The sequence below is a fragment of the Ctenocephalides felis genome, unplaced genomic scaffold (assembly GCF_003426905.1).
Source record: "Ctenocephalides felis isolate EL2017-DRISC unplaced genomic scaffold, ASM342690v1 CF-g0.4_SCAFFOLD_03573, whole genome shotgun sequence".
Classification (NCBI taxonomy): domain Eukaryota; kingdom Metazoa; phylum Arthropoda; class Insecta; order Siphonaptera; family Pulicidae; genus Ctenocephalides; species Ctenocephalides felis.
In genome coordinates, this window is record NW_020539727.1 from 20,043,505 (window position 1) to 20,058,106 (window position 14,602).

At 22.9% G+C, this 14,602-nt stretch overlaps 1 protein-coding gene across 1 annotated transcript; it reads left to right on the forward strand.

The window, feature by feature from the left end:
- Positions 1–444: 444 nt before the first annotated feature.
- On the forward strand, positions 445–6,418 carry LOC113389725. The gene is made up of 5 exons (XM_026626739.1): positions 445–547; positions 4,470–4,529; positions 4,603–4,653; positions 6,206–6,330; positions 6,401–6,418. The coding sequence occupies exons 1-5, from the start codon at positions 445–447 to the stop codon at positions 6,416–6,418; spliced, it is 357 nt and encodes a 118-aa protein (XP_026482524.1).
- Positions 6,419–14,602: the final 8,184 nt, after the last annotated feature.

Here is a 14,602-nt window from a genome sequence, read left to right on the forward strand (position 1 = left end):
CGTCATTTTGTCAATTTTTTATTTTTTTTTATCGTATGTCATCTTACAGACAATATTATCTAGTTTAATGAGAATTTTTTTTTTAAATTTCATCCACGTAGAAGGCCGGAATCACTGCAGCAGTGAAGGGCCTTAATTTTCGCGCCGTTGGAGATCTGCGATAACTTAAAAAATATTTAATTTTTTCTTTAAAAATTTCACTATGTATTCTTAAAACATGTGTAAATATATTCTTAAAATTTTGAAATGATTGATAAAGTTTGTTTTTTAATATAAATTCCCAAAAATCTCCTTTTTTTAGACGGTTACACTAGTTGTGTCCCTTAAGTAAATAAAGCATTGACATAACTATTAGATCTTTTTCATATAAATTTTTATTTTTTTTTTTTTTTTAGAGTCGATCATTCAATAACCGAGCAAAGGATATCCCAATATCAATCGAAAATGATTTTGGTTGTCAGAAGACTTGGAAGAAAAGATTTGGGGACCTACAGTTGTGTCTGCACCAATTCTTTGGGACATTCGGAGGCCACAGTTCGAGTTTATGGTAAAAAATTCACAAAAATAAATAAACGACAAACATTTATATATAAATATTTAAAAAAATCAGACTTACATACATTAATTAAATTTTGATAGCTGTCAAAAAGCAAAAAAGAAGAACTTCTCTTATTTACACATTATGAATTTAAAAAAATGAAAAGAGATTCAGCAAACCTTCTTAGGTTAACATTTTGTTCAATATATATAAATAATGAGATTGCTTAAATCAAAAGTGTGTTTAAAGTTTTGCATATGGTCTGAAAGCATTGTTTTGTATTGATTTTTATTTTTTGAATTATAATTATGTTGAACCGTTCTCTTAGATATATATTGTAAACTCTCTCCAATATAGAATTTTTCACAATCATTACAATTCACTTTGTAAACGGAGCAAACAATTCTATTATGTGGTGTTTTTTGTTTAAAAGAAGTATACAAAGAATTTAAAGTATTTTCAAATTTGAAAACTAAAAGAAAACCTTCTTCAGAAAATATCTTTCTCAAAAAATAAGTTAAACTGCCTAAAAATGGTAAAGAAATAATACCTTTATATTTATTTAGAAAAGATGAAGAATTTATTAAACTAGTATAACAAGTAGTAGTAGTAGTAGTATATATATATATATATATATATATATATATATATATATATATATATATATATGAAGATGAAGAATTTATTAAACTAGTATCAACAAGTAGTAGTAGTAGTATATATATATATATATATATATATATATATATATATATATATATATATATATATGAAGATGAAGAATTTATTAAACTAGTATCAACAAGTAGTAGTAGTATATATATATATATATATATATATATATATATATATATATATATTACCCAAATATTACCCAGTCATTTATTCATTGAAACCGATCCAAATCGATCAGTCAAAATAAAAAAACATCAAAATCTTAATAAAAATAATCAATCAATTCCTCAGACTGAAGAAATCTCTTCATTAGCATATTTATTTTTCAGAATGAGTTGAAATAAAAGCGGATCGCAAAGTTTTTCATCAAAGACACTAAAATAGGCAGACAGCTGGTAGAAAAAAAAACTAGTGGTGTATGACATCGTGCCTTAAGGCAATTTGCTGGAATTGGCCGTAACGTAATGAAATATTCGAGAAATTTTAAACGTTTTCAAATATATTATTACAAATACTGTAACTTTCATTATTTTTGCTATCTTATTATATCTGAGCAAATCAAATGTAACTCATAAATCAATTTATCTCCAGAACATTAACAATCGTCATTTCATTTCGAATTCAATTTCAAAAAAATAGTTGCCTAATTTGCACAAAATTGGAAAAAGTGCTCCCGTATAGTCACAGTCTAAACGCATTTGCAAACAATTCTGTGCGACATTTTCACTTATACTGTGCTTAACTTGGCTAATTTATGTGAGTCACGAAAAAAAAAAACAAATTTAAATAATTAATTAGCACCAAAAACATGATTAAAGCCTTTAAAAAGTCATATCTCTATAGCAATTAATAGTTTGATAATATAAAATAGAAAACAAGTAAAAGATTACGAACAAAGTTAACAATTTATAGTAAAATAAGCACCAAAAATATTTATAAAATAAATAAGAACTAGAGTAAACAATTTACACATAATTAAGGGTAATAGTAATATATTTAGTAGAAGAATAAAAAAATCCAACATCATCTCAAAGGTTGTTTATAAAGATTTTGTGAGTCAATGGGACTATATCCCATTATTTTTAGAAAATCGACTGAAAAAATTATTATTGAGGTAAAAAACTATTTTTATCAAAGTATAAATTTATGAATAAATTCAAATGACCCTAAAATTATTTTAACCAGGTTTTTAACTAGTTGGATTATTTTCTTTTTACTATGGATTATTTTTTGGTGTGTAAATTTGTCACTGGCTCTCCGTCTATTAATAAGTATGATAAAACTGAAAGCATCAATCTTGATTATGTCCTCAAAATGCTTTCTCTACGTTTATTCCATCTATTTTCGAAATCGTAATCGTAAAATATAAAAATATAGAATAGAGAAATATTATTTCTTTTGCCAGACGAAATAAAATCTTTTACAACTTAGACAGGACATATATCAAAAAAATACTTCAGCTCGAAATTAAATAATTGAAAATATGATATCGCAGTTAGGGTTTATACAAAAACCGACATTTCAGAAAACCGTTTTACAAATTTTAATTTCATTAAAAAACCGGTTTTGGAATTTTATAAAGAAAATAAATTTTTGCTCGAATATTTTATAATTTATCCGCAAATTTAGTGTAATTTAGAATAGTATTTGACTGAATTTATTTATTGTTCAATTTTATATATAGTAAAAAAAATATTTTAATTTTAATTAGTAGAACTAAAAAATAATAGTTTATCTTGATTAAATAACTTTGAAAATAATTATTCGTTATTCATGCATCATTTTCACATATAAGAATGAAAATATTTTTATGATAGTGAAAGGAAAGTTTTCAAATAAATAAAAATAATGCATTTTTAAATAAAAAAAATTCATTAAATGAAAAAACAATAAAAATATATTAGATACATGTTGATAGATACTTGTTAATATCAATTTTAGTTTTAAAAACAATTAAGGTAAACTTTTATTTCTGTTCCAAGCAATTTTAATTAATTAATTTTAAATATTCTAATTGTTGTTTGTTTAATGAAATATGATTTAAAAAAATTGGGAACGTCTATCGAATTGCTACTTAGACATAACTTTTATTGTTTCTAACAAAATTTTCTGAAATAGAAAATACTCTAATACTTGCGATCAAATTATGCTTAATTGTTTTTAAAGCCTGATATAATAATTCTAAGTTTTTTGTTCTTTGTGGCTTCTAGGGTTTAAAACTCTTTTTTTTAAGTTTGAGTAGAGTAAGTTACTTCTTCAAGAAAAAGTCACACTGATTTAAATTAATGTATACACTGGTATAAAAATCTAAATTATTATATACAAAACCTTTCTGGGAACTATTGTAAACTGATAAGATATCAAATGCTATTGAACCGATATTATTTCAAGAATCAAAACGCTTTCATCTATCTTGTATATTTGGCTATATTTATCATATTCGATTTATACAGTGAAAACCGACTTTTTTCACTACAAAACCAGTTTTCGAATTCCATAATTTTTGCCAAAAAAAACGGTTTTTGAAAACCAACAAACCCTGTATCGCACTAATAAAACATCTTTGCTCCATACAATTTTAGTAATTCTAATCATTCTATATAAATTATCTATAGTCTCTGATATGACATTGTCAGAGCTTTCTATTAATTTGTTTATATTTTTTTAATTTTTTATTCAAAAAGCACAGTTTTTGGATAAAATTATCCTTAAATATTCATACCAGCCCCAAAAAATTTTAAAAATCCTTAAAACCCCGATGTAGGTGTAATTCTTCCTCGAATGTGGTTTTTAGCAAACGAACCCAATCGTCGCCTTTTTTCCATTTTTTATTCCTCACGTACCGACGAAATCACACAAGTCTTTTTTATTTAAAATATAAAAAAAAGTGAAACATACACACGGGACATACATTATTAAGGATACGCAAAATATATTAAAGGATACGTGTCCTTTCCCTTATTTCTGTCAAAGGTTTTTCCCTCGGTCTCGTTTTCTCTTTTAAAAATAAAGGTGAGGAAATAAATATGATTTGACTTTTTTGCGATGGGAGTGTGATGTAAGTTTTTTTTTGAAGTTTTTTTGAGTGTTATAAAAATATGCGTCATATAAAATAATCGTCACGGATCAAAATTCTGTTTAAAACGACATTTTGAAAAATAAATATAATGCGTCAATACTAGAATCTTGTATTAACAATAACAATTTTGTGTAGTATATGTTTTCCAATAAAATAGTTTTCCATATTTTATTTCAGAAATAAAACTGGCAACAAAATCGCCATCGCATCATACAACCCACAAGGCTTCTACCACAAGTAAGAAAATTATATTAAAAAAATAATATATGAAAAATTTATGTTTTTTTAATTTTTTTAATTATTTTTGCAGCTTTTCCAGGAAGGAGATATCATTGGACAGAAACTACTACAAATATTAATGGTAAATAAATATTGAAATATATATATATATATATATATATATATATATATTATTTACAAGTTTTAGATGTAATTAATTGTTTGCTAATAATTCGATTAATGTTTATCAAACTAAATGATCTGAATCACTTATCAATTAATTGTTTTAGATCTATGTTTATTAGTACTTGTGAACCAAAAATGCTAATTTTTAACCAAAAATGCTAATTTTTAAACAGAAATGCTAACTTTTAATCAAAAATGCTAGTTTCCAACAAAAAATTCCAATTTTCAAATTTAAAAATGTTAAGTTTCATCAAACCAAAAACTGTCAATTTTCAACCATAAATGCTAATTTTTAATCAAAAATGTCAATTTTTAATCAAAAATGTCGATTTTCAAATCAAAAATGCTAATTTTCAACCAAAAACAGACAATTTTTAACCAAAAATGCTAATTTTCAACCAGCAATGCTAATTTTTAACCAAAAAAGCAAAATTTTAACCAAAAATGTTAATTTTTCCAAAAATGTTAATTTTTAACCAAAATGTCTATTTTCAAATTCAAAAATGTTAATTTTCATCAAACCAAAAACTATCGATTTTCAGTCAAAAACTTAATTTTTAACCATAAATGTCAATGTTTAACCATAAATGTCAATGTTTAACAAAAAATGTCAATTTTTAATAAAAAAAATTGTCAATTTTCAATCCAAAAAAAGACAATTTTCAACCATAAATGTCAATTTTTAATCAAAAATGCTAATTTTTAATCAAAAATGCTAATTTTTAATCAAAGATGCTAATTTTTAATCAAAGATGCTAATTTTTAATCAAAAATGCTAATTTTTAATCAAAAATGACAATTTTTAACAGAAAATGTAAATTTTGAAACCAAAATGTAAATTTTTCAACTAAATAATGTAAATTTTTAATCAAAAATGACAATTTCCAACAAAAAAATTCAATTTTGAAACCAAGACGTCAATTTTTAACCAATAATGCAAATTCTTAACCAAAGATGCAAATTGCAAAATGCAAAAATGCTATTTTTTAGCCAAAAATGACAATTTTTAACCAAAATGCCGATATTTAACCAAAAATGCTAGTGTTCAACGTAAACTGTTAATTTTCAACCAAAACTGCAAATTTCCAAACCAAATATGCTAGTTTTCAACAAAAAATACTTATTTTCAACCAGAACTGTCAACTTTCAACCAGAAACTGTCATTTTTCGACCAAAAACTGTGAGTTGCAATAAAAAATTCATAGCTTTCAACGAAATTTGACAGATTTAGACGAATTTTGAATTTTGTTAATGAGACAAATAAAGATGAAAATTGTAGAGAGTGCAATTAGAGACAATAAACGAGTGATTAGAGATAAGATGTGTCGATAGAGACGAACGAAGTTCACATTGTTATTTTCACTTACGTACACCCAAGTCCAAATTTTCATTTTGTAAAAATTCCATCATTTCAAGAGTTGATAAAGATAGATACATCTATTTTAATCTATGTTTCCCATTTTAATCTATTTTACCCATTTTAACCAATTTTTAATCTATTTCCATAGGTCAATTAACCCAAGAAGTCCACAAACGTTCCGGCCAAACGACTTCAAGAAGTCGTTACGTAACCAACGAACCATCAACATCAAAAGCAACCACCAACCACCATATCAACAATATCATTAACACTGTATGTAAAAATTCAAAATATATAAAAATAATTATATATTCTATCATATCGATAACGATACACTTTTTAGTTGGAAAAAGAACGATAATAAAATAAATTTATATTTAAATAAAATATTTAGTTTGGTGGGAAAAATTGTTTGGGAATTTGGTACCGGCCCTCGCACTATTGGGATATGGGAAATTTGATAAAATAATAATATAAAATAAAAATTAACAATATTTAAAGTAAAATTTTGTTATTTTGTTATTTTGATCAAAAATGTATGAAGTGCAGTCGTTTATTTTTGCACAAAGTTTGTTAAAATAAATTTGTAAGTTACAGACGTTTCGAGACCTAGATTAGTTTCATCATCAGTGCTAAATTTATAACAAAAAAAATGGAGTACTTTAAGTTTTTCTAGAAAATTTATTTATAGTTGCTTTTATTATTATTTTTTACTAAAGTATACATATTAAAAAGGAACATACTAAAATTGCATGTGTGTACGTCCTGAAGAGCTCGCTAAATAAATTATTTCTTAAAAGACTTATGTGTTCAAAGTTAAATGTATAACATTGCACTTTTTATGGTTAGTTAAAAATATTTTAAAATTTTGTGAGAAAACTTGTAAATTTTACTATTTTTTACTAATGTACACATATTAGGAAGTAACATACTAAAATTGCATGTGTGTACGTCCTGAAGAGCTCGCTAAATAAATTATTTCTCAAAACACTTATGTGATCAAAGTGAATTGTATAACATTGCACTTTTCATGGTTAGTTAAAAATATTTTAAAATTTTGTGAGAAAACTTACAAATTTTACTATTTTTTACTAAAGTACACATCTTAAGTAAGATACTAAAATTGCATATATGTGCGTCCTGAAGAGCTCGCTAAATAAATTATTTCTTAAAACACTTATGTGCTCAAAGTTAAATTTATAACAATGCACTTTTTATGGTTAGTTAAAAATATTTTAAAATTTTGTGAGAAAACTTACAAATTTTACTATCTTTTACTAAAGTACACATATTGAGAAGTAACATACTAAAATTGCATGTGTGTACGTCCTGAAGAGCTCGCTAAATAAATTATTTCTTAAAAGACTTATGTGTTCAAAGTTAAATGTATAACATTGCACTTTTTATGGTTAGGAAAATATATTTTAAAATTTTGTGAGAAAACTTACAAATTTTACTATTTTTTACTAAAGTACACATATTAAGAAGTAACATACTAAAATTGCATGTGTGTACGTCCTGAAGAGCTCGCTAAATAAATTATTTCTTAAAAGATTTATGTGATCAAAGTTAAATGTATAACATTGCACTCTTTATGGTTAGTTAAAAATATTTTAAAATTTTGTGAGAAAACTTACAAATTTTACTATCTTTTACTAAAGTACACATATTGAGAAGTAACATACTAAAATTGCATGTGTGTACGTCCTGAAGAGCTCGCTAAATAAATTATTTCTTAAAAGACTTATGGGGTCTAAAAAAATAGTGAAGAGTTGAGACCAAATTTCCAAAGATTTATTATCAATTCAATATTAAAAATGATGTTTCAATTTCTTTGTGTTTTTATAAATATTATTTATACATTTAAAAATTACAAATAAAATTTGCCTAATATTAGGCTTATATCACAGACCACTAAAATATATATATATATATATATATATATATATATATAAATTAGTGGTCTGCAAAATCGTAAATAATAAAATATTGTGATAGGTGCCAAAATAAAATTTAAGTTAAAAATAATTTTAAAATTAAATTAATTATAATAATAATTGTTAATAAAATATGTGAGTTATTAAAAACGAGAAAAATGGAAAACCTGCATTTAAATATAAATTTTGTTGAAAAAAATATACACAATTGAGAATTTTTTGCAAAATAAATATGAATTTAATGCTTTAATTTTTTTTTAATTTTTTTACTACTTATTTCAATCTAGTTTAAAAAAATTTGAAAGGTCAGTTGTTCTATTTTTATTAATAGTTTAAAACTCCTCAATCATTGAATTAAAAAAATATTTAATCATTTTTAATATTTGTTTCATTAAAAGATTAAAATGTGGTAATTTTCGAATAAATTTCATAATTTTGAACCAAAGTTTGCGATCGTATAACAACTTTCAATTAAAAATAAATTTGGGACTTAAATATAAATAAAAAATGAATTGTTCAAAAACACACAACATACTTTATTAAATTCTAATTTTACATTCATACACTATTCTCTAATAAATTTTGTAAATAATATTTATAAATTAAAAATTATTATAGTGAATATAATAATCGTAGTCAAAATGAATATAAAAAAACCTGAAGCAAATTTGGAAAATTCTTTAAATATTTTGAGTCTCAAAATTAATAAAAACTTCATTTCCCATGAAGATATCATTATGCTAAATTTTCAAATCATTTAAAAAAAATGATCATGTTTCTTTTGTTAATTTATTAATTTAATTATTTATTTAAAATAAATTTATTTCTAAACAGATAAAAATCTAAAGAAACCCATAAGCACATTTTGCAAAACTCAAATTATAATTTATTTTCATAAATTTTATTATAATTTTTCATATTAATTTCTTTAAAATAAATTTATTTCTAATCAGATAAAAATCTAAAAAAAAAACCCTATACACATTTTGCAAAATTCTCAAAATTTTGAATCAAAATATAAATCAAACTTAAATTTTTTTGAATACAAGAATCTGTATTACATTCTCAATATATTTTCATAAATTTTATAACCTTTATCAAATTTTTAACTTTATAACTTTTTTATCAAATTAATTTAAAAAAAAATATTTCCATGCAGGTTTTCCATTTTCAAAATTAGTTTCACAAATTCTGTTGTACATATCTTTGTAAAAAAAATAAACAAGCTAGGCGAAAATGTTTTGTAAATTTTAGTAAATAAAAATATTTAATAAATAAATAAATAAATATTATAATAATAATCTAAATTAGTTGTGTAAGTCGTACTGTTTTAAATAAACTACAAATGTAAAATAATAAAATAGCATTGATGAAATGGAGATGAAATTATTGCCGTCTGGATTTTCCGTCGAAATTTTAATCATATATATATATATATATATATATATATATATATAAATCAATATCAATATACTGTTAATATGTACATATCTCTACAAACACACATAGTATTAATATATTGCCAATTAGCAACTAATCTATTCATCCATTCCTCCTCATACGAAGTAAATCCTTCAATAGCTTCCGCGCATACTCATTTGATATCGGCTCTTGTATTATATTCTAATAACGATAAGACCCTTATAAGACCCTTATACACCTTAATCTTCCCTCAATCATATCAGAATCTTATTAACCGGTTATATGATATACATATCTATTGGAAATGGAAATTTAGTTCAGATTTAGTAAATGATTTTTGAGAATATTGTACTTGGGTTTTTTGAAAATATTTTTGTTAATTTTAGAATTTGGAGCAAAATGGTAAAAGACAAAGTTGTAGTTTATTAAATTTCCAACAAATTTTGTTTTTACATATTTTGTTCTAAAATCAATAGTTTACGAGAAATTGAGAACGCAAGTTTAATTAAAAATTTTCAGTATAAAAAATGTGATGTGAGAATATTGCACTTTAACAAGGTTTGAGTTTTTTGCAAATATTTTGCAAAATTTTGAATTTAGACTAGAATATCTAAAACTAGTTTAAAGTTCATTAAATTTTCTACAAATTTTGTAAATACACATTTTACCGTAAAATCAATAGTTTTCGAGAAAATTTAAATAAAAATTTAGTTGAAATTTTGGTTTCTAGAAAATTTGATTTGTAAGAAGAAATTGCGCTTTGAGAATGTTTCGCGTTTTTTGCAAATATTTTGCAAAATATTGAATTTAGAATAAAATGTCCAAAAACCAGTTTAAAGTTTTATTAAATTCCCTACAAATTTTGTTTATGCACATTTTGTCCTAAAATCAATAGTTTACAGGAAAATTTAAACGGAAACTTAATTCGTATTTTTTGATACCAGAAAATGTGATATGTAAGGATATGGATATGGAACTTTGGCAAAATTTGAGTTTTTTTTTTGCAAATTACTTACAAATATTTTGCAAAATGTTGAATTTAGAGAAAAATACCCCAAGACAAGATTGAAGCCTATGAAATTCTCTACAAATTTTGTGTAAACACATTTTGTCCTAAGACCAATAGTTTACGAGAAAATTAAAATGAAAATTTTGCTAAAATTTTAGTAAATGATTTTTGGCAAAATTGCAATTTGACGAAGTTTGAGTTTTATGCAAATATTTTGCAAACTGTTGAAATTAGAGCAAAATGTCCAAAGACTAGTTTTATTAAATTTCCTACAAATTTTGTTTATACGCATTTTGTCCTAAAATCAATAGTTTACGAGAAATTTAAGACGAAAATTTAGTTCGTATTTTTTGATTCTAGAAAATGTGATATTTAAGGATATGGAACTTTGAAAAAAGTTTGAGTTTTGTGCAAATATTTTGCAAAATGTTGAATTTAAACCAAAATGTCCAAAGACTAGTTTAAAGTTTATTAAATTCTCTATAAATTTTGTTTATACACATTTTGTCCTAAAATCAATACTTTACAAGAACTTAGAAACTGAAGCATAGTTAAATTATTTTTTATTCTAGAACATGTCTCAGACTTTTGTGAATATTTGGCAAAATATTAAATTTTTTGCAAAACGTTGTAAGACAAATTTGAAGATCATTAAATTTACTACAAAATATGTATCCATACATTTTTCTATGAATTTATTAGTTTACGAGATATTTGCATAAAACTTCATGAATGAAATGTAATATAGCTCATAGTTATCATGAGATACGGTCACAGATTTTTGCAAATATTTTGCAAAGTATTAATTTTATTGCAAAATGTTGTAAGACAAATTTAAAGCTCGTTAAATTTCCTACAAATTATGTATTCACAACTTTTTTTGCACAGTCTAAAGTTTACAAGAAAATTAGCATCAAAATAATAGTCACATCTATCTCTCTTAAATATGCATAATTTAATATGAGAGCTTGTATACCTTCCAAATGCAATATTCACGCAAAAAAATAATGAATAATAAAAATTATTACCACAGCATAAGTTAAAAACAACATGTTTTATAATTTCATGTATGTAAGAATTTTATTAAAAAAAATGTTTACGTCAAAAATCAAACTAGTTATCACATCTACTTGTAATGTTAATAATAATAATAATAAATATTATCTTCCAATAAATTATTGTACCTTCGAGTATTAAAATGCAGAAAAAATATCAAAAGTATCAATAAACAATGTAATAAACTTTATATCATACAACTGTAACTGTAAGATATTGTTAAATTTTATGAATGATTTTTGTTTATATTCTTAATAAAGTATATATATTACAAAATTGTGGTTTTGTGAACATTTCAGAAATTTATAAATTCCAAAGAAGAATATAAATAAATAATTAATAATTATTTATTATAAATAATAAATAATTAAATAAGAAGAATATAAATAAATTGTGTGCAAATTTCAAAGGAAATGATAAATTGCTTCAATTTTTTAGCCCTGTATTTAATTTAGCATTAAAAGTTATATAAAAAATTACGAATATAAAACTAATTCCAAATTTCAAAAATAGATCATTTAAAAAAAATGACAAAAAATTAATATGTCAAATAACGTAATTCAATATGTTATTATTAATGATAATAACATCTCCTCAATTTTATAGTTTTGACAATTTTCAAATTTCAAAGCAAAAAATCAGAGTCTTAATTTTTATATCATCTTTCGACCCTCAGTGTTCGTGTAATTCCAACAAAAACCCATTCACCCAACTTTATTAATTTTTCCCAGTTTTTCCCAGGTTTTTCAAGTTTTTCCGATAATAATTTTAATTTTTATCCCGACAGCTTGTTGTAATAATTCCACTCGGAATAAATATTTCGATTTTTATTTATATTTTATTGTTTGTAATAAAATCGGTCGATAAAATTTTACGAGAACAAATTTAATAGAATTGACTTTTATATTTATATATAAAATATATATAAAATATATCGAAGAGCAAAGTGAATAAAACTGTTTTAAAACATTTTTTAAAAAGTTTAGTATTACGGATTTTGCTTATTAGACGAATTATTAGTAGTGGGAGAGCTGGTGACAATAATGGTAATAATATGATTGATTTTTGTATACTGAAATATTTTTGTTACAATTTTATACAAATTTGTCTAATATTAGATAAAATATTTGAAAGTTACAAGAGATATAATAAATAAATGTACGAATAAAGTTGTTTGATGAATAGTAAAGGCTCTGGTATGACTTGAAGTAAAGATTTTTTTCAAGTATAATTCAATTCATTTTGCAGAAACTGCAGAAAATATTTTAAATCATAAAATTTTTATGTTTTTGAAGTATTCTCCTCTGAACTTTTATTTCCGAATAATTTATTTCGGATATCTATTCTGATTTTTTGTGTAATAAAGTTTGGATATGATTCCAACTATTTCCATATATAAAATATATTTGATATTGATATTTTATTGTGTCATTGGAATATATAAAACTATACATATATGTATAGTTTTATATATTTCAATGACAAAATAAAATATCAATATCAAATATATAAAGTTTTTATTGTTCAAATCTATTAGTATAAAGAAATTCCAATCTAAGCAAAAATATCAAAAATAATGCTGTGTTATGTAACATTACCCATGTGATAAAAAAAATGATAAAAATATTACAAAAACAAATCTAAAATTTAAAAAATTGTCTTGCCGTTTATAAATTTTTGTTATAAAAATAATTATAATTGAACAAATTGAGAACATTTGTTAAAAAAACAATTTAAAAATGATCAAAATATTTAAAAATGGGTAAAAATTGAGAAAAGTAAATCAAAATGCTAAAAAAATTTATCAGTGTCGAAAAATGAATCAAAATGTAACAAATGAATACGAAAATGTTAAAAATCTAAATATAATAGTAATAATTTAAAAAAGGAATTTGAACAAATCCAAGAATTGAAAAACAAATCTAAATAATCTTTTCTTAAATAAATAGAAATTTTAAAAAATGAATATTTATTTTAAAAAATAAATTCAGGGTGAAACCCTGAAAAACGTAGCTTAAATGTTAAAAAGTAGATTTTTCACAAAATGAATTAAATTTTTAAAAAATGTTTTAATGTTTGGAATTGTTTTGAAAAAATTGAAGTAAATTGTGCAATATGATAAAAATTGTCTTGAGCTTTAGAAAATTCCAAAAATAAATTAATTGAAAAGAATGATTAAAATATTACAAAAGCAAATCTAAAATTTAAAAAATTGTCGTATGTGATATACATTTTAAAAAAAAAAAAATTATAAAGTCTTATGAAGTCCTATATAAATTATAACTAAAATAATTGAACAAATTGAAAAAAAATGTTAGAAAAACAATTTACAAATGATCAAAATATTAAAAATGGATAAAAGTAAATCAAAATGCTAAAAAAAATTGAGCAAAATCATTAAAAAAAATTATTAGTGTCAAAAAAATGAATCAAAATGTAACAAAATGAATACAAAATTGAATAGAAAATGTTGAAAATTTAAATAAAATAATGTATTAATTTAAACAAATCTAAGAATTCAAAAACAAATCTAAATAATCTTTAAATAGAAATTTAAAAAGAAAATAGGCGAAATCCTAAAAAAACGATAAAATTTGGAAAAACCTTATATATAAAAAGGAGACTATTCACAAAATGGATCAAATTTTAATAAATGTATTAAAGTGTGAAATTGTTAAAAAAAAAATTGACGGAAATTGTGCAATATGATGATAAAAATTGTCTTGAGCTTTAGAAAATGTTAAAAAAAAGTTGGAAAGTGATGGATCAAAAAATTGGATTGAAGTATTCAAAAATGGATCTGAACATTTTTAATCCATAAAAAGAGTCATAAAAATCTAGAAAAAGAGTCACACAATCTTAAAAAAAGTCGAAAATAAAGTAAGTGTCCAATTAGAATTTAAACTGAAATGAAAGTGGAAAAAATCATACAAAAAGTTTGAAAAAAAAGTTATGTAAAATATGTCATACAAGTCATAGAAAGACGTTCCAAAAGATTTGGAGACGTTCCAAATGATCTGGAGAAGTACCAAATGATCTGGTGAAGTTCCAAATGATCTGGTGAAGTTCTAAGAGATCTGGGGATCTATTATTAGACCAAAATATTCTACAAGAAAAATTG